At 43.7% G+C, this 20,621-nt stretch overlaps 2 protein-coding genes across 5 annotated transcripts; one reads left to right on the forward strand and one right to left on the reverse strand.

Annotated features, from left to right (window-relative positions):
- Positions 1-200: 200 nt before the first annotated feature.
- LOC126849280 (LIM/homeobox protein Awh-like) lies at positions 201-8,825 on the forward strand. The gene is made up of 4 exons (XM_050590967.1): positions 201-496; positions 3,643-3,953; positions 7,594-8,048; positions 8,127-8,825. The coding sequence occupies exons 1-4, from the start codon at positions 491-493 to the stop codon at positions 8,330-8,332; spliced, it is 978 nt and encodes a 325-aa protein (XP_050446924.1). The 5' UTR covers positions 201-490; the 3' UTR covers positions 8,333-8,825.
- An 864-nt stretch (positions 8,826-9,689) lies between these two features.
- On the reverse strand, positions 9,690-20,401 carry LOC126849279 (LIM/homeobox protein Awh-like). 4 transcript variants are annotated; one of them, XM_050590966.1, is made up of 6 exons: positions 20,107-20,401; positions 13,714-14,006; positions 10,891-11,108; positions 10,350-10,598; positions 9,971-10,141; positions 9,690-9,829 (listed from the first exon to the last, which is right to left on the reverse strand). In XM_050590966.1, exons 1-6 carry the CDS (start codon positions 20,110-20,112, stop codon positions 9,762-9,764), a joined length of 1,005 nt encoding a protein of 334 aa, XP_050446923.1. In that variant the 5' UTR covers positions 20,113-20,401; the 3' UTR covers positions 9,690-9,761. The 4 variants fall into 4 exon arrangements, with proteins under 4 accessions (XP_050446923.1, XP_050446922.1, XP_050446921.1 ...); XM_050590965.1 differs by having other exon boundaries at positions 9,971-10,153; XM_050590964.1 differs by having other exon boundaries at positions 9,971-10,595.
- Positions 20,402-20,621: the final 220 nt, after the last annotated feature.

Here is a 20,621-nt window from a genome sequence, read left to right on the forward strand (position 1 = left end):
CCCATTTTGAGAAAGAGATATAATTTGATTGATCATTAAAATATATATGCGCGCTAGGCAACCGAGCTATCATTAATGTGCGCGAGTGTGGACTAGCCCCATCCCCACGCACAGGCGAGGATGCGAGTCCCATCGCGCCCATCGAGCGACGTGGTAGGGGCAGTAACGAATATACCAGTCTTCTCTTAGCATCGATCCGAGCAGGGTGTCGTTCGATTCTTTGCGAGCCGTGGTGCCCGACACCCGTGCATCTGCGTAAACGAATGACGAATAATCGGAATGCACGATTAGATTATCGGACTGAATCGCGGCGAATCTGTGACATAAGTTAGTGAAGAACGTTTGTATTACTTGATAGTATACTTGCGAGGACGAACGTGAGGAGACTGAAGAATAATGTAATTCGGACAAATCGACTGCTGATTAGATCTCGAAATGAAGAAGAGAAGAAGCATGTAATCGCGTCTGGATTAATCACAGCGGTGTAAATATGAAGGTACGTTTCTTCTTTCTTTTTTGAATTAATCCATATATGTATAAATAAATGCGCAGACTTGAAATATCGCCAAATTCCCTTTCAATTTTCTAATTTTTCGGACAATTTTTAAAAATTTACCTTGCTTTCAATTTTCTAATTTTTCGAGCAATTTTAAAAAATTTCTTTTGTTTTCAATTTTCTAATTTTTCGAGCAATTTTTAAAAACATTTTTAAAACTTTTACAAGACACTAATATATTTTGCAAAAAAAATATATCGTTAAACGATGAGCGTGTGACTTATTTTTGCGAGCTTGAATTTAAGAGGAATATTTTTTATCGCCATTTGAATGATCACCGGGTTAATTAATATAAAGAGAGAGACATATTGTTTTAAAATATAAATATCGCGAGATCAGACAGGAAGGAGATCCGGTGCTTTACCGATGTATCCGGTAGTCCGATAGTCTTCTCGCCGGACCCGGGCTTCATCTCCTCCACATTTCTCACTTTGTCAGCTCATCTACATTCTCGGCCCGGCTCGTTGACGAATAAAAAATGAAGCCTATTATTCTTTCTTACCACTCGCTGATTGCAGAAGGCGGATTCCAGCGGACGCGAAAATGGAACTTGTCAGTTCGAATTTGTGCGTGGAGGAAATTTTGTCAGATCTTAATCTTTTCTTAACTTCACTTAAAAGAGGGAGAGAGAGAGAGAGAGAGGCAGCGTGTATACACGTGGTTACGCATCCTGACACGCGTGGACATATGCTTTATGCAATATATGTTTTATGAACAATAAGCGCACTGAAATTAATTAATTTAGCTTGATTTAAATTCATAATATTTTAATAAATTCAAAAGTAAAATTAAATTTTTTCTACTCATGTTAAAATTTATCTATTGTCTTTTTAATCGAATCAAATAAACGCTATTGTTTTCTTATTATTTACAAATAACCGTAAAAAAATCGGGCATTTTCAAGGAGTCAGGTTAAATTTGAGGCTGCCGTAAATTATCGCTTGGCATGCAGGATTGGTTTGGTTTTGGTCGAACGATCATAAATTTCAGCAGGCACAATAAAGTCCCATGGTCAAGCCTGTTTCTTCGAGAGGACTTTTATACATATATAGTATATATATAAAATTCTTGTGTAATAAGCGGCGCTGCCCTATTATTCGTTCATTAACATCTCGGAGAAATGTGTGTGCGTGTAATATTCTATTCTTAAGTCATTCTTTATTTCTATTAATTCGTACATATTCATGCGCGTATATAATCATTCATGCGTTAATTCGCATGCTTGAAAATTCACGTAGATCTATCTTGATCAACGTTCGTTTAAACGTTTCTGCGTAACGCATTGCCTGCTATTCGTGTAGCTCGTTTCAATCATTTTTTTCACCAATCATCTCTCTCGACGAAGTATGTCCTTTCGAGAGCTCGGGGGGAGCTCTCGAAAGATCCTTCGCACGACACTTAAAACTCATCACCTGGCGCGACGGTATTAATAAATCGAGGTATCGCGCGACTCTCGGTGCGATACGCGGTTCACGAAGGTGGTTTGCACACGCGAGAAGACAGAGAAAAGTCACGGGACATAAATCACGAGTGGGAAGTTCAGCTTTGCCTTCGGCGAGTAATAAATCAATAGCTGTCCGGTTGTGCACATGAAATGATTACACTGGTACACCGCGTGTAGAACACCAAGCGTAGAACACACGAAGCCTCTAAGTGGTAACGGAAGACGAAGACGCGGAGAAGAGGCGGAAGAATCGTCGAAATTGGCCGTCGTCGTCAGTTTTCTCGATGTCAGCTGGCCGATGATAATCTTCGATGATTTTCGCGTTTTTCTTCGCGTATGTCAAAAGAGATATTTGTCCACTCTCTTTTTACTCTCCGATAGAGTTTGGAAATATTTCTCATCGGAGTATCTCTTTCACCGACTCTTACATCGGCGCGGAATTCGCGTAAGGGAATGCGGTGTACCAGAGGTTAATTAACCCATCGAATATCTCCTGGGGCGAACGCACAATGATCCTCACATACGTTATTCGCGTGCCAATTAATATTATCGAGCATTACATATGAACGATCTGCATAAACGAGCCGATGTAAGCGCGTGCGACAGGACACGACGAGAGAAAAACGCGCGGATCTGATAGGGCGATATCTTCGCGTTTTATCTCCGGGTACAATGAGCGCCGTCGCGTTGTCGGCCTGGCATCGATACCGGAAAAAAGAGTATCATCGACGAAGAGTACACCGATGCGATGCCGTTCTACGAGTATAAAGATTGTTATTAATCGCAGCGGGATACATCCGTGCGATTTTTTATACTGCCGGCTCACACGAATCTCCTCATTCGATGCTGAATTAAATGATATTTAATTTTCGAGTTATAAAAAAATAAATCGCCATCCAGTTTTAGGATCATCCATCGATACGCGATTTCGCCGATAATTATACCATCGCACACAAACACGAGGATAAATAGCGATCGACGAGGGATCGCGTATACGCAATTATGCAAGAGATACGGTGTCATCGAAGGCAGGATCGTTTATCATTCGACACGCTTCGTTGCGGCAGATCGCCTATCATTTCACTTTACTGAGCTTTAATCGGCAATTCGGAGTCTTTCTAGTTAAGTCTCTAGGATATTTCTCATTGACTCGAGAACGATATCCGATATCCGATATCGCCTATTTTGTTTCACATATTTTACAAATCGACTTCCCCTGCCTTTCATTCGACAAATTGCAAAAACTCAAATTACAAACTCTAGCGTAGCGTTATCTCGTTAATTATTTAAAAGTTAGTAAGTTTACAAAAATGACGTTTTTACAAAAATGACATTTCTATAAAAATGAAATTTTTATAAAAATAACATTTTTGACAACTTACTGTATAATTTCTAAATGATAATTAACTAGAGATAAAATACTAGAGTTTGCGATTTGAATTTGCAATTTACTATGGACGAAATGAACGCGATGGGAGGGGAAATAGATTCGTAAAATATGTGAAGCAAAAAAAAAAAGGGCGAATTGATAGCGGCACATTAAAGGAAATAAAATATTAGCACAATTTCTTTAAAGTTTCATTATATGTACAATGTACTGTGTATATTATAATTGTATATATATATATTATTGTTTTTGCAGACCGAGATGGAAACGGAGTCCGAATGCGCGGATGGCGTACTATGTGCGAACAACAATAACAATAATAATACCAGCAATAACAACAACGTCGCGGTCATGAAAAAGGGAGACAATGATAACGGATACGATTCTATCGAGATGGATTGCGGCGGCTGCGGAGAGAGCGTACGCGAGCGCACCGTCCTGTGCGTAGGAGGCCGTACGTGGCACTCCAGATGCCTAAAGTGTTGCGCCTGTGCCAGGCCCCTGCACGATCAGCACTCGTGCTTCCTGCGCGGCATGCGGCTGTACTGCAGGCACGATTACGCCTTGTAAGTGCAAACATTTACATGCAGAATTTACATTTCGCAGAGGGTCAATCGCGTTTACCGCGAAAGCGATGGAATTTAACGCGTCCGAGATGTCCATTCGGAATTCTGAACGTCGCGCGCTTCGGCTTCGCCCGCGACGGAATGACAGTTCGATCGGGCTACTTGTCTCCTGATGCGGGGCGAGTCAGGGATTACGACGGGTCGAGTGTTATCGATGAGCCGAATAATATCTTCGGCTTCGGCGCCCCGCTGATGCGATTCGAGATCAAGTCGACCTAAAGTCCGACGTTAAGACGACGTTTCTCGGCTACCGCGGCTACGAGCGATTCATAAAAAAAAAAAAAAATTGCCATACGTCAGACGCGTCTTACGATGAATAAACGTTCATGACACGCACGTGCGACATCGCGTCACGTGCGATACGCGATATCCCGCGCTCCCATGTAAGTTAAGCCATTAGAGATCTCTTGTTCCTTGCGCAAAATACAAGCAGAGGATCGTCTGCGATTGCGAATCGTCTCTGCCGTAGTCACGTGGCTTGGTCTCGCGCGTGGGTTAAAGATAGATATTTCTACAGATAGGTATCCACATAAGCGCGCGTATATTGGATGTCCGAGATGCGCGCGCGAGAGAGAGAGAGTCGCCATTGGGTGATTAATGTCTTCCAATGTAGTCTGCATCTTCGTCTTCTTTCTCCTCTCCTCCTCCTTCTTTTCCTCTTTCTCTGGCACGGACCTCACGTATAGCCGGCTATTCACGTCACCGCGCATTCGTGTATCACGCATGCTCACGCACAGCACGAGCTGCGAGTCACGTTGACGTCTCGACGTCTCACTGTCTCGCGCGCGCGATCAACGCGCGGAAAAAAAGAATAAATATTAAGTTCTGACTTATATATTCGCGAGATCTTTGGCTATATGTCTCTGTCATTATTTCGTCCTTTGCGCATAATCAATCGAATTATCCCTTACATATGTATATCTTTATTATGTACGGGAAAAATTTTTCCAGCTCTCTGTTTAGAGGCAAAAATCAATTCTAAAGATTCTGACAATTCGAAAAAAAAAAAAATAATAACATCCTTGGGTCGCACGATAGTTAATATTTCATCGGCGGTGAGGGAATATCACCACGGGCTATCGTTAATTTATCAATGTCCCGAAAGCGGGTTACTTCGCGCTTCGTATACCAAATATACACGTATGTATATGTGGGTGCCGAGTCACTCGAGATGGGACTGCCTAGTGTCAGTGTTCCGGAGGACTGAGGAATTCGCCTCGTAAGGCACCGAAGCCAGCTGCGATCCTCGAACCGCGTTCCCTCCTTCCCTCCTTCATTCGAGCGCGAGTCGCGCGGTGCTTCCTTTCAGACGAGCGAGGGAGCGAGAGAAAGAAAGAAAGAAGAGAGAGAGAGAGAGAGGGGTCTTTGAAATTAATAAATATTCACCCGACCTCTCGGCGAGGCCCGCGCACCTTTACGCTTCTTCGACGCCGGAGCCTCCAATCCTTTTCCCGCTTTCGTCGCTTTCGTACGTTTCGACCGAAAAAAGAAGAGCTCGGACGTCAAAGTGATTCGTGGTCCCGCGCGGCAAAAATCGCTCTATTAGCGGTTTCCTTCTCCACGAGAGATTCCGCTTCTCTCGATTTTAGTGCGGTCAGTGCGTAAAAGAGCGATGCCGGGTCGATGCGCGGGGACCACCTGTCGCCGCGTTATCTTTTCCACTTGTGCCGGCACTTAAGACCGCATACCTCGAAGCGAAATAATTGCAATTCTTTGATAATGTTTAGCTGGGAAGTTGAACAATCGCAATTTTATTAGAGCAATAATATAAGCGTGATATAACTCGTGCTCGTCTTCGATATTCTTTTTTGGCAAAAAAATACCATAACGTGTAAAAAAATAACGATGGCGTGATAAGAGAAATGTAAGGAATCGTAGCGGGAAATTACGACGGCACGAGCTACCTCGATCCGCGCTACCGAGACGCAATTAACTTCGCCCGCTGATATCATGAATCCCGCCGATCGGGTTTCCCGTGCCGGGCACGGGATTCGAGCATGCTCTTGGCAGCGTCGTATCGTGCGCGCGGGTTCAGCGAGCGCCTAACTTAATCCCCCGTTGACTTATAGGGCCCGCCTATGTGGAAGAACAAATGAATAAATTAGGGCGGGGCCGTTTGGTAGCCGACGCGCGCGCGTACGGCCCTGAAGATTTATTGATACCCAATACCAGTTCTCGTCGCCGCCGGATATATGAGAGATTCCCCCGTCGTCCTTCTATCCTCCGATACGTGTTAAACCCTCGTTCTTGGGTTGCAGAAGGAGATAGAGGGGAAAAAAGAACGGCGGCTACTATTTACCTGAAATGACTCGTCGGAGATGGTGAGAAAATCTTATTTTCACGGCGCGAAATCTTCATTTCTCTTCGAGAAAATACTCTCGTTAAACGTTACTCTCGCAAAATCGTGAAAATTAAAGCAATTTTTCGAAGAAAAAAAATGCGCATGCAAATAAAAGTTAAATGCGAGTTAAATACGTTAGCTAGAAATGCGACGAGATCCTTGTCTTTATTTCGACGCTTTAAAGACTTATCGATCAAACAGGGTAGAGAGTTGTTCTAGAGATCGGTACTAGCTCCTAGGCGTGCCCTTTGCGCGATCACCATAACCAGTAATATCCCGAAAAACATCGCGTCATGCGACGATGACTATGCAGACGCGAAGACTAATCCCTCTCCAAGAGCTTACCATATTTTTCCATACAATAACGCCGTGGTCGATCGGTCGTTGATGCATTCTTCTACTTTCTCTCTCTCTCTCTCTCTCTCTCTCTCTCTCTCTATGCTCTTCTTCTCGCTTCTTTTTTCCTTCTTCTCTTTTACTTTTTTTTTTCCTTTATTCCTGCACTTCTTATTTATTTTTTTTTTCTCTTTGCTCTTCGTGCTCCCTCCTTATTTTTCTCTCTTTTCCTTCTCTTCTGCTTCACGATCTTCGCAAAATTCCACGTTCGTTTCTTTCGCGTTGATTATTTTTTCACCCTTCTCTTCCACGTGTTCTTTTCCCGATATTCCTAGTACCGAAGATCCTTCGCTTGTTTCCCGTCGGCATAAATTCAAAAGACCGTGTCATTTGTATAGGGAACGGAAGCCGCATGACTGAGACATCGAGAAATAATCTCGACGTAATCTACTTCTCGAATCGTGATACCGATCCCCAAAACGTACAGGAGGCCGTCCGTGCCTTGTGCCTCGGGAAGACATCATCGGGTGGCTTGAGTAGTATGTTAATGAGGACAGGATTGTGCCGCCGAGAATGCTCGCGCTCGCAGTGAGGTCCCGGATGAACCTGCCGTCAGCGAGATAAAAATAGTTTTTCGCTTGTGTCCCCGCGATTAAATCCGATACGCGCAGACCGTGTCTATTAGCATCTATTCGTGGTGGACGCTTCTCCGGCCCAAAAAAGAGAGGCCCGCGTGAATCGATGGATGATGAATGACGGTAAGCGAATGATAAATGGATGATACCGCTATCGGCCGCAACACTTTTTGTCCATGATTACGTACGTCAATTAATTTTCCTAACGCTTGTCGGAGAGTTAATTTCGTTCGGATGGATTCGTCACGCGCTGTATTCGTGTTCGCAGAACTTTCGGCGCGAAATGCGCCAAGTGCGGGCGTAGCATGGGCGCCGGGGATTGGGTGAGAAGGGCCAAAGACAGGGTCTATCATTTGGCCTGCTTCGCGTGCGACGCCTGCTCCCGTCAATTGTCCACGGGCGAGCAGTTCGCGCTTCTGGACGCCCGACTGCTCTGCAAGGCGCATTATCTCGACGTGGTCGAGGGTAACAACACGTCCTCGTCGGAGGACTGCGACTCCGAGCACGGCGGTAAGGGCAGCAAGACGAAGCGCGTGAGGACGACCTTTACCGAGGAGCAACTCGCGGTCCTCCAGGCTAACTTTCAGCTGGACAGCAATCCCGACGGTCAGGATCTCGAAAGAATAGCTCAGGTGACCGGTCTCAGCAAGAGGGTCACGCAGGTCTGGTTTCAAAACTCCCGAGCGAGGCAGAAGAAGCACAGCGGCAAGATTAAGACTCAAAGTAAGTTTCTTTGTTTATGCGGGGAAAGATATCCCTCGAGATTTAAAATTAAGTCTATGCTCTCGTGCGTGTTTGCAGTGCATCATTCGCCACCGATGCAACATCATCCCGTCGATCTATATCCCGGTGGGGTGAACGTTGTGGGCGCTTATCTCGGCGGTTATCAGGCGAGCAATGGTAGCGAGAGTCCTGGTAGTCCGTTGACGCCACTCACACCGTTAACGCCGCTCACACCGACGACGCCGAACCACTTGCAGGCCCAATTCTGCCATCAAGCGGGATGATTTGACGCGCAAACGTTTTCTTTTACGCGTCAAATTAATAATTACGTACGAAAAAGTACTTGAGAATACAATTATTCTCTGACGTATCTTGTATATACCGAGGCAATGTAAAATAAATGCGTTTGTCGATAATATTATATAATATATAACGTATAAAAACAATGGTACAATTTCCTATTTAAAATTTACATTAGATTTATTTATTCCACAAACTTGTAACAATTTATATGTATTTGCGACACAATGGATTAAATTTCTTAAAAGAGAGAAAACAATCCGGGATGATGCTATTGCGTCGTTTTGAATTTTCCACATGAGTACTCTTAAATCTACATGTATAACGCGCGAGGTTGTATATAAAAATGAATTGTAGCTTTTGTACATAAATTTCCTGTAGGAAAGAATATGGAAATATTAAGAGAGAAATGTGGCTGAAAATTTGATATCGCACATTCGTCGCTGCAATATTATAAATCATACTGTTATTAATAAAAATACGCTTTTCATTGTTTCCCGTTGCTCCGATTATTTCTCCTTCGACTATTATCCTCCTCCGAATTTTTTAATTTTGTAGAGATCTTTTATAGATAATTAAACTTATTGAAATTTAATTAAATAATTAAAAAAAAAAAACATCGTGCATGGAAGATATTTGGAGGGAGATGATCGGGAGACAAAGAGCTGCTAATCTTTTTGTTCAACGTGTGCAATCGTATATATTTATATATTTAGTTTACAATATTTACATCACAGTACATTCATATTAAATGTTCTTTTTAGGCGACTATCGAGATACTACGAAAGATACTTTCATTTCAAGCATTGCTACAGGATACGCGCGAATGTTCCGTTGACGCGAGTGCGCCTTCGATGACGCGTATCCGTCTCCCTTTTACACCTACGTTCTTCGTTTTATCGTCCACGGAAGCGGCCGCCTTCCTGGTTGCATCATCAGGCACCAACGCGAGGAGAAAAAAAAAATAAAAAGATGAAAAGGGAGAGAGAGAGAGAGAAAGAAGGAAAGGGTAAGATCAAGTACAAAATTATCAAACACAACCAAGAGCTAGAGAGATCGATTCATAAAATATAGGACAAAGTCATACGCGCATACACACATCACACCCGCATACATGCGTACTTATTCAGATGCACGCCCGCACTCTATTTATATCCGTCGATTTTTTTGTGCATAACACGGAACAATATTCACTTCGATAGATTTAACATCGAGAGACATATGCGCTGCGAGTATAATTCAAAAGTGCGTCATCGAAGACAGCGCGACGATGAAAACTTGCACCTTGAGGATAAGTGAAACGATACCGGGACTTGAGCTTGAGATGCTTCTTCGCGAGGTAGTACCCCATACCTCTGACACTTTTAAATCGATACGTGTTTATATTTACAATATGTCGATTCGCCGGTGTCATTAAACCTCGTTCGGCATGGACAGCAGCATCGAATCTTGCGAGAGCTCGTCCATCGACTGTTCTGATCCTGAGGACAGAGATTCAACGAAATCGCGCGTGAATTACGTAACGAAAATTCCTAATCGGTTATTCGTCAATCGCGACGACAGTCTTCAGACACGAGGAGCTTCTCCAACACTTTGTGAACGTTGCGAAAGAGATCTCTTACCGTGATTGTGATAAATGGAACCCGTGGGACTCTTACACGTGGCCGGGCTAAGCTGCGGCTGTTGTTGCTGCTGATGCTGTTGCTGATGTTGAAACGAGTACGTTAGATGTAAGTTGATGTGACGACTGAAATCGTTGGGCGACGCGGTGGAGTTTGGTGGCGACTGATGAACTGTAAAAATTCCTATCTTCGACGCTCTCATTATAATTACAATTATTATCGTTAAACGCAGTCATGATTGTGACAATTTTTTCAAGATGGGGAGGAGAGAGCGGGGCGAGGGGAGGGGGAATTGGATAAAGAGAGGATAGAATGGAGAGAGAGAGAGAGAGAGAGAGAGGAGAGATTAGAAATGTGTTTAGCGCGCGATATAGCTTACCGTGCTGTCCTTTCATCTTGCCCGTGTGAAGGTGCTTCTTCTGCCTCGCTCTCGAATTCTGGAACCACACTTGCGTCACCCTCTTGCTGAGCCCGGTTACGTGTGCTATCCTTTCGAGGTCCTGGCCGTCGGGATTGCTGTCCAATTGAAAATTCGCTTGTAGGACGGAGAGCTGCTCCTCGGTAAAAGTCGTCCTCACCCTCTTCGCCTTGTTACCGCCCTTGTGGCCACTCTCGGAGTCACCGCCTTCTACGAAAGTACCAATTAGCCGTACCTCTCCTCTCTTTATCGGCACACGATCCGGCATCTCGCTCAACTCGCACAATAGAGGATCATATGAACGATATTTGCATCCATTAAATAATATTAATATAAATTGCAATTAATTACGATTATTTTAACAAATTATTTTTGCTCGCAGAAGGAACGTAAAACTTGCTGTTTTTATAAAATTTCAGATTATTATATGCGCTTTCAAAGGATTTATACGCTCGGAATCAGTTAAGGGAAAAAAACTTGGACATTTGTGCGACATTCTCACCATCGGAGGACGTATTGTTGCCTTCGACGACGTCGAGATAGTGTGCCTTGCAAAGCAATCGGGCGTCCACGAGAGCGAACTGCTCGCCGGTCGACAGCTGACGCGAGCAAGCGTCGCACGCGAAGCAGGCCAGATGATAAACCCTTTCTCTGGCCCTTCTCACCCAATCCCCGGCGCCCACGCTGCGTCCGCATTTTGCGCACTTTGCGCCGAAAGCTCTACAAACACGAGAAGTGGAACTCTCATGTATTAAGTATAAACTACAGACGTATCATCTATAAGTGTGAGTACATATCGTTTTTTTTTTTTTTTTTTATTTTATTTTACGTTATAGCGGCAGCCAATATAGTCGGACTCGATCAAGCGAGTACGAAGCGTAATGATAATTGCTTGAATATAACTCGTGGACTCGCGGAGAAAAGTAGATGCAGCGAAGGTCGAAGCAAAGATAGCCAAAGAGTTCTCTCTTGAAAGAGATATAGAAAGGGAAGAGGAAGAAAAGAGACTAGAAAAGAGATATTCGTGCCGAGAAGCAAGTGGTCTTCACTGTGGCGCGTGTTTCGCGGCCGTTTATTTCACGATCCTCCCCTCCTCCGCACCCTTTTACGAGCTTCAAGAAAGATGTGCGAGGGAACGCGCGCGCGAGATATCGTTCCTCGGGATATACCTGTACGACTCTGTACTTTCCATCGGTTATTATCTGTACACAGCACGTAAAATTCGAGACCCTTGCGTTTTAATTAACCCCGGTTCGCGCGCGCGGCTAGAGAAATTATACAATATCCCCTCACGTTAATTAGTTAAAATTATACAGGTTGCGATGTAGTATCGATATCCCGGGGTCAACTCCTCCGTTACGATCCCTAATAAAGAGTATCGGGCTCGCGTGTAAAATCTCCAACAACGGAGAGCGAGATCGATTCTATTAATACACATCGCGCGTTTATATGCGAGAGCGAGCGCTGTAAACAGTAGCCGTGTACCACGGCTACGAACACGGGCATTACCGCGCGCGATACACGCACGCACGCACGCACGCACGCACGCCCGGATGAATGGCTGGAACGAGGTTTACACCTACGAGAAGGTGCGCGAAGCATCGTAGGATGCGCAGCAGCCCGAGCGAGAGGACGCTTGTTCCTCCTCGTCGCGAATCCGCCATACGGTCGCCCGTGTCGCCGCCGAGCGAGAGAGTGTCGCGACCGATAATTAAACAACGACTAGACGGCCCATTAGCCCATTATCATATTCATGAACACGGAAAGTGCATCCGATCCGATACCCTCGGTCTCTCTCGGTGTTTTTGCGAACGCGCCTCCAGTTACATCGCGCGCTTTGAATATCTTACGGGTTGCCACGCGACTACCTCGGTGGTCACCCTTGCCGAATCCTGCTACACGTCGCCGAAAAACGTGTCCGCAAGGAATAAATTGGGGAATTAAATTGCCCTTTTACAGAATATAATTTTGTATTGAAAATAATTTTATTTACTTTATATTTTCTCATCTCTTATACGTTCCCTTATAAACAGAATTTAAAAAGAAAGAAGAGAAGCAAAGTAGACAGACTCTATACTCGCGTGACATTTTCCTGGCGAGATTGAATTTCGATTTGACGGCGCGTTACACGCGTCTTAATCCTATTGTCCTTTAAGAGAGACGGCTAATTCCTTGTTCTGGCGCTAAAGGTGATTCCCCGTCACGCCCACGCCACGGAAGCTAGAGAAGGATTTGAATTTCGAGTGACTCGTCCGCGATTATGACACGCCGATTCTCAAAGTAGCCACAAAGAGGGCTACATGCCGATACGAGACAAGAAATGACACGGGGGCGATCTTTAAGTGAAATCTTTACACGCGATACTTTGCTCCGTAAATTCCGCTTATCTTTTCTTTCCGGTCTTTTTGCGCTTCGTGCGCGTCCATTATACCGTGCGCGAGAGGAGACAGGATGATTCCCCGGTTCTTGTCGGCGGCGGTTGTCGACGGGGTCTACGGGTCGTGTTCGGGGATCTTGCCGACGACCGGGTCATCGTATGGCAGCATTACCAGGCAGAAAGCACGAGTCAAAAAAATTACGCGGCAGATTCCTTCGGACCTCCCGCATACTCTGTTCCAGGAGAGTCTGCGTGTCCAAGTTAACGCGACTTAAAAAAAAAAAAAAATAATATTAAAGAATCGTTCTTAGATAATTAAATAAAAATAAACGACGGTATATCTAATTTAATTCTGCGGTGATCGAAAAATCTATCGCTCTCGACGAATGACTTGCTTTCCCGCTTATACAATTTTGCAGGAATACCTTTGCCGAGAATAAAAATGCAATATAATATGTATAAATTTGGTATACTTAAAGATTTCTCTTCAGACGTATATCAGACGCTATCGCCAGATGCGGCGAGTAAAGATCGGATATCGCGATGTCTGATGTCAGGTTCGGTTGGTGCAATACCCAGGTGACTGAAGTAACTGATTGACAGTTGGATAAACACATTGGGCAGACTTCGCCCGAAGCCTTCCGTACAATCGACGAGTCACCGCGGGTTCCGTCTACTTTGATCTCCAAGACGCGTACGTCTTACATCGCTATCGATGCGCATCGCGCGCAACAAAAATATCCCACTTATTCATTCGCAGCAATGCTAACAAAAAGAAGCAGCTATTCTCTCTCTCTCTCTCTCTTTCTCCCTTCCCATCTCTTTCTTCTCTTCCATTAATACATATATCAAACTGATATCGAACTCTGATGTAATCGTCATGCAATAAAAAAAAATTATACGAGTAATATTATTTCAAGCAAAAGTGTCAATCGATAGTCGACTTACAGGGCATAGTCGTGCCTGCAGTAGAGCCGCATGCCTCTCAAGAAGCAAGAGTGCTGATCGTGCAACGGCCTGGCACAGGCGCAACACCTCAGGCACCTGGAGTGCCACGTACGTCCACCCACGCAAAGGACGGTCCGCTCTCGTACGCGCTCGCCGCATCCACCGCACTCCATTACACCGGGTGACGTTTCCGGACCGACGACCAGGCCGCTGGTGCCCTCGGGACAGGCGAGATTGGATCCGCCGATGCCGCCGTCGCACGCTCCGTCACCGCTCGTGTCTTCGACTTCTGTCTGTGTACACAACAGCAAAACAACGAAGTCCAGAATCACGTCAGATCAATTTGACATTTCTCTTAGAATTTTCTTTTAAAAAATTCACACAAGAAAATAATAAGAATCTCGATACAAAAAGTATCCTGTAAATCGCGATACAATTGTCGAAGAGATAATTCTTCACGAAAAAAAAAAAAGAAAAAAGAAAAAACAAGTGGAAAATGTATAGATTCTTTTTATCGGTCGCATAGTTTCCGAATGTCAAAAGAATGCGAGGTTCAAAAACAGATTTACCGAGACACGCCTCCCTCGTTCGAGAGTCATTTTGCCGATGACGCCAAGGGGACGCGCTGCGAAACCGACGTTAACACCCGGGGTTTACCCGTAACAAGGCCGGTAACATAATGACCGAGAGACTGGTTGCTCGGACGGCCATTATGCGTCCCATCGGCGTCACCCGGCCTCCGTGGAACCCTTATTTGGGGGAATGTTGTGGGGTGTTATGGACGCGCTCGCAGGGTTCCTGTATATATGTATATGCGTGCGATCGGGAGAGGTGCCGAGGCGAGAACATGCATTTACACGCGCTACGTGTACCAGCACTTGGCTGAGACACGGGACACGCGTGTCACCATATTGAAAAGGAACGGGGCGCGAGCGTATCCGTCTATATGTCTATGGGGAGGACTCGAATCGCGCGAGTGATCGTTGGCTGCGTCGACGAACCTCGCTGCGGTTACGCTCGCTCACGGTGGGGTGCCTTTGCGCTTGACCAGCTGCCTACCGGATCGTTTACCGCGGGCGACTTCGCAAACTGGAACCGTACGCCCTGTATTCGGCAATCACGGAAGCGCGCGAGGACGCGTGAGATATCGATGAGTATAAGATACGAGCGATATGATAAAAGAGGAGATGAATAAATGTAGGAATCGTTATCTCTCGCGATACGAGACATGATTTATATAAATCCAATTGCAATATAGTTGAATTAATTTATTGCAATAGCACTGCAAATCTCCGATGAGTATGCTTTCCGCCTACAATGATAAGATAAGTGAAAGACGGAGAAATACGATATCGATATTACTTTACATTTCTATGACGCGTGCAATTTATATTGATGCATGTAAAACACCATGGTTCTCATCAATCTGAATGAAAAGACATTATTTCTAATAATGTCTGCATTTTATAGGATAGCTAATACAGAGTATTAGCATTCTTATGCGCGCTTGTGTATACGTACATTTGCGCACCAAGAGTCATAGGTGACAATAATAATTCCGAGTCTCATGTGTAAAAGGCGGCATCGTAAAACGCGGGATTAGACTTCTTCCGTCTAATGTATGCGCCTTTGAATATCAAAAAGCTTTCGCGGAAAGATTTGCAACGACGAGAAAAGTAAACTTGAGATTTCAGATGTACATAATTATAAATTCTTGAATAGAGGCTCGAGAAAGACGCATTACTTAAAATTGTCGCCTTTCGTAGGCAACTTTTACATGCAGATTTATTAACTATTTAAGTTAAAGGCAATAGCAATGATAATTCACACGCAATTTTCTGTTTCGACGAATGCATTTATGTCATCATTACACATATATAAGAGCCTCAATATATATATATACACACACACACACACACACATCATGTAATTTCTTAATCATTCTAATAATTCTGTGACTGTACAAAAAAATCCTTTTTGGGCAAGCATACTCGTTTGAAACTTCGAAAAATGAGTACATTTTCTAGATTTTTTGCAGCGCAATAACTTGATAAACATTTTTAATTTTTTTATAATATTAATACAATTTTATTAACTACTCAAATAAAAATTTTCAGCTTAAAAATTTTTTTTTTTTTTTAAGTTATGCGAATATTTGCAGAGCTTTTCTAATTTTACGATATGCATAAAAATGTTCGTTTATTTGAAATCAAAAATATAACTTTTTTTTTTATTAAACATATTAATAGTTATCTGCTATCCAAGCGTTTTTTCAAAATTTAAAAAAATAGAAAAATGACGGCGTGTTGAAAAAAAGTTCAAATTCTTTTTTAAGTCCATTCTTTTTTGTTTATAACTAAAAAATGGGGAATTGAATGGAAATTTAAAAAAGGCTTCGTTACCAGAAATCTTATTAGGAATCCGAGTGCAAAATTTGAAGTCAACCTGTCAAATGTAATCCGAGTTTTCATGCACACCGTGCATGAAAATATAAATCTGCAAATATTTGCATAACTCTAAAAAAAATATTTTTAAGCTAAAACATAAGATAAAAAATTTTTATTTAAATATTTAATAATATTATATTAATATTGTAAAAAATACAAAGTTTTATCAAGCCATTACGCTGCAAAAAATCCTAGAAAATGCACTTATTTTTCGAGAATTCAAATGCCTCCCTTAATGTGGCGGATATAATTTTCGCATTGGCATGTGTCGACTACCTAATATGCAGTGCCTAGAGACCGCTCATAATCGGATTTGAAGTTTTACCTATTCTAGTAATCCTGCTTTTACGATATTATTGACTCTTATTGGAAGGCGTCTCGAGTACCTTTGCGACGACGACCCGTGGTAAACTTATATTTCGTACTTGTATTGAGTCCTCGTACACGCCTCTGTTTAGAATGGCCATGAGGCCCCATTCTTATAGCTCTCGAGTGGTTTCGATTTCGGTTTCGGTCCCTTTCTCAACCGATAGACACTACCATGGGTATGACTTTCAAAGCTGAAAGCCTGTCGGCGGGGGGGCCCATAGGGGTCCCAGTACAGGCTTTCCGCCTTCATCGGCCCTCCGTGTCAATTTCAGTGCAGGACACGTTGTGTCCATTGAAACCCATATTTCTTTTTCTAGCGAGACTATTCTCCTAGGTATGCATTCGGCCATATAATAATCATAATACGATTTAACACGCTAAAAATCGAAATCAACCGACGATATCGCGTGGTATGTACTTTCTTTTTATATTTCTTAAAATTGTTAGATTTTTTGTTTTACGTTTATTATCATTACAAATTTAATAATTATCTTGAAACTTATATTTATAATATAATTGGCAATAAATAATAATATCATTTTAGAATATAGATTCGAAAAATACAGAAAAATCTGCGCGATCGAACTAATAATCTTTAAAATTAAACTGATATTTTAGAATAAACTAAATTATCGAGTGCGTATCCGATAAATTCGGAATTACATGTCCCAGGGAGCTTCCTCGCAATCTCGGTGCATGGAACGCAAATTCGTTTTCAGTCGCTAATGAACACGAGCGTTAATTAGAAACGAACACTTTGTAGTAGATTGTCCGGATGCGAGAAATGGCGTTATCATCTAATAGAATTTGCCTGCACACATACGGACTCTCGTTAGAGGAATTTATTAGAGAGAGAGAGAGAGAGAGAGAAACGCGCGCGTGACAGCGCGAGAGTTATAGACGTCGAATATTCGAGATTTGCAACCGTGTAGTTCTCCGTGAAATTTACCACCGAATATTGTTCGATCGTCGTTCGTTGGTCTCTGAGAGAAATAATCGAATTCTTTTCCCTTTGTCAAATTGTGTGTTAACTTTTGCCAACTTTCTCTATCCTTTTGTTTTCACGCGAAATAAAAGTCGATCCATTTATCAGCCATCGATTAGAGCGATGTTAAACACGAAGAAAACGGAATGCTGCGCGCGAAGGAGACATCCCGGTGTGAGAAAGAACGGGACCCGATCTCGATCTATCCCGAGAAGGGGTAGGGAGGGACGGGAAGGTGGCTCTCGCTCGTTTCTTTCACGTCTACGGAATCCAGGTGACAAGTTGACAAAGTGGCCGGTTACATTTGGGTATATCTTCGAGAGAGAGAGAGCGGGCGAGCGAGCGATCGAAAATAATGTTCGGGGGGCTTTTTGTGTACCTCGAGTACGGCTTTCCCGAAACGGCCGGCGCGGCGTCGGGTCGTGGCGGGAAGGGCACGAGCCTCTCTTCACGCCTTCGTTGAAAAGGGACGTTCCGTGGTGGAAACGGATCCTTGCGCTCGCAGGTACAATAGACCATCCACCGATCCTTCGACGAGACATGGGATGGGTCCACGGCCACTCGAAATCCATTTAAATCGTCATCCGATTTCTGGTTTCGCACGCCACATTGTCGCCGCCGCCGCCGCCGCCGCCGCCGCCGTCATCGTCGTCTCAGTCGCCCGTCTGTTCCGGCATTGTGTTGCGAGATACGGCCGGAGAAAGAAGAGATTCGTTTCACGATTAGTCCGGACCGCTTATTACCCGTGCGAATGCCTCCCGAAGCCGATGAGTAGCCGAGGGACATCGAACGAACCGTGACAATGGCGGGCTCGCGCCCGCTCTACATTCAATGGTTCGCGCTGCCCACGCGTGCGCGAGTGCCTTTCGTGAGTGTCTTGCGTGACGGTCGTTCACGCCCGTGCGTGAACACGCAACACCCCCCCCCATGTTAGTATGTGTATACTTATATAACGGAAGCCTCGGCGCTTCAATCGTGTAGATGAGAAGCCGAAAGTATAATCCAGAATCTCTTTACATCGATTTATTCAAGATAATAGAAGAAAGTAGTAACAGAAAACAAATTCGAATCATATAAAATGTCTGAAAACAAATTTTTTTTTTATTAATACTCTACGAATGTTTAGCTATAAATTATCCGTGATCGCGATACGCGATTGAAACGCCGTGAGTTTTCATGTCACGCTCGGATTATCACGTTATCACGTTATCCGCGGAGTCGCTCTGTCAAAAAGTACAAACAATGTCGGCGATTTATCGCCGCCTGCCACATATCGCGCACATTTCAAGGATACAACAATGATTTATAGTTTAATCGCTCTAAACGTCTGAATCCTTCTCTATGTCGCCAAAAGAATGTGCAATAGAAAGAAGCCTGTGTGTAAAGTGAAAAATATCGATTACATTATGCTGAACTATATATGTGTACCTTGTGTAACTTTAGCTAAGCGATAAATTCACTCTGAGCGAGGCGTGTCTCGCATTTTTCCTCTCCTCCGCGTCTCGTCTACCTTATTCATCTCGTTGCTCCGCTCGCGTCGAGCTCTGCGCAGCACAGAAGATGAAAATGAGAAAGAGACGCTTGAAAAAAAAAAAAACAAAACGGAGCTGTATACATATAACTCCGGATCAGGCTGATGCGGCATTTTGCGCGCTTTACTCCGACAATTTACTGGACCACACGCGCCGCGGATGACGCGCTATCCCGTGAAAGGTCGCCTTTTTCGCGCAACAATTCACGCGCCCTTCTTCCCGTGGCGTGGGACGACGTCGACCGTCTCCGCGACGTGATCTTACGCGAATTTACGATTTCGCTCGCGCGTAGGCATGCTTTACATACGCCTCTACCTACAGCCGGATGCGTAATTCATCTGGTGCGTACGTCGCGAGTTAGTGTATATAGGGAATGTAAATGTAACAAGAATCTCTGATCCCCCATCAGAAATCAAGATGCCGTTTATCCATAGGTTTAATACAACATTTTACCAAAGCTTCACCGCTTTATTTATGCGCAGCTTATTGTTAGTTATTACAGTTTTTGTTACGTACATTTCGATATCATTATTTATTTATTCATTTTATTGAAGTTTCGGTGTTTCAAATAAAGATCGATTTAAATAAGGATTAATTACAAAGTTTCGTCTACGATCGTTTAAAAATTTTCGCGTAAAAATGACATTTTAAGTATCCATCAACATTCATCACAATTATTAAACTGAAACGTTGCTTGCCTGCTTTTCCTCGTCATGAAATAATGACACATTAAAGTTTTACTTAGTAAAGTTATTTATAATGTTGAAATTGTGTGCAATTGTATGAAAGATTATAAATAATATCTATCAAAATCTATTTTTTTTTTTAAATTTAACTTATATATTTATAAACATATTTATAAACATACTATTAAACACATAAATATATTCTCGAATCATGCCATCATTCTTTCCTAAATATATTAGTCTCATTGTACATTAAATGCTTTGGAAATGTTTCGAGAGTTCAATAGATAGTAAATCCGTAATTTTCTGCGAATATCTCTACCTTTTTAAAGCACATTGAGAGTTTTATAATTCTTACATTTGCATACACGTACCTTCATAATTTCTCCTCGAGAGAAGACTTTCCGTAGACCTTGAATCGCACTCTGTTGCAGGAGATATCGGCTCTCGATATCGGAGTTCACGGTTGCCCTCGATCTCCCGACATCGCACGACGGCGTCACGACGCGACCGCGGCACGCCAAGAGGTTCCGAGATCTAAGTACGAGATGTAACACGACGCCGCGAACACCGCCGGCGATTCTTCAGTTAAGCGCCATGCGAGGAGGCGACAGCGATGCGCGAGAGGCGCACCGACATGACACCGCGTACGGGAGAAGAAGAGTTTGGTATCCGCGCGATCCTCGGCTACAATAACGTAACTCCCGGTCGGGATGCTGCGCCACACGGACTCACCCGTGCGACACACACACACACACACACACACACACACACACACACACACACACACACACACACACACACACACACACACATACACACATACGAATAACCCCGTATGCCGAATGGGCGGTACAGACGCGTGATGGGCGGTACGCTTCTCCGTAGC

The sequence above is a fragment of the Cataglyphis hispanica genome, chromosome 4, assembly GCF_021464435.1.
Source record: "Cataglyphis hispanica isolate Lineage 1 chromosome 4, ULB_Chis1_1.0, whole genome shotgun sequence".
NCBI classification, from domain to species: Eukaryota; Metazoa; Arthropoda; class Insecta; order Hymenoptera; family Formicidae; genus Cataglyphis; species Cataglyphis hispanica.

Excerpts from the sequence above, each read along its gene's own strand:
- LOC126849280 (XM_050590967.1), top strand. Across the intron at positions 3,954-7,593 it reads TGCAGGCACGATTACGCCTT|AACTTTCGGCGCGAAATGCG; the intron begins GTAAGTGCAAAC and ends TCGTGTTCGCAG. Across the intron at positions 8,049-8,126 it reads CGGCAAGATTAAGACTCAAA|TGCATCATTCGCCACCGATG; the intron begins GTAAGTTTCTTT and ends GCGTGTTTGCAG.
- LOC126849279 (XM_050590963.1), bottom strand. Across the intron at positions 11,109-13,713 it reads TGCAGGCACGACTATGCCCT|AGCTTTCGGCGCAAAGTGCG; the intron begins GTAAGTCGACTA and ends TCGTGTTTGTAG. Across the intron at positions 10,599-10,890 it reads CAACAATACGTCCTCCGATG|AAGGCGGTGACTCCGAGAGT; the intron begins GTGAGAATGTCG and ends GTACTTTCGTAG.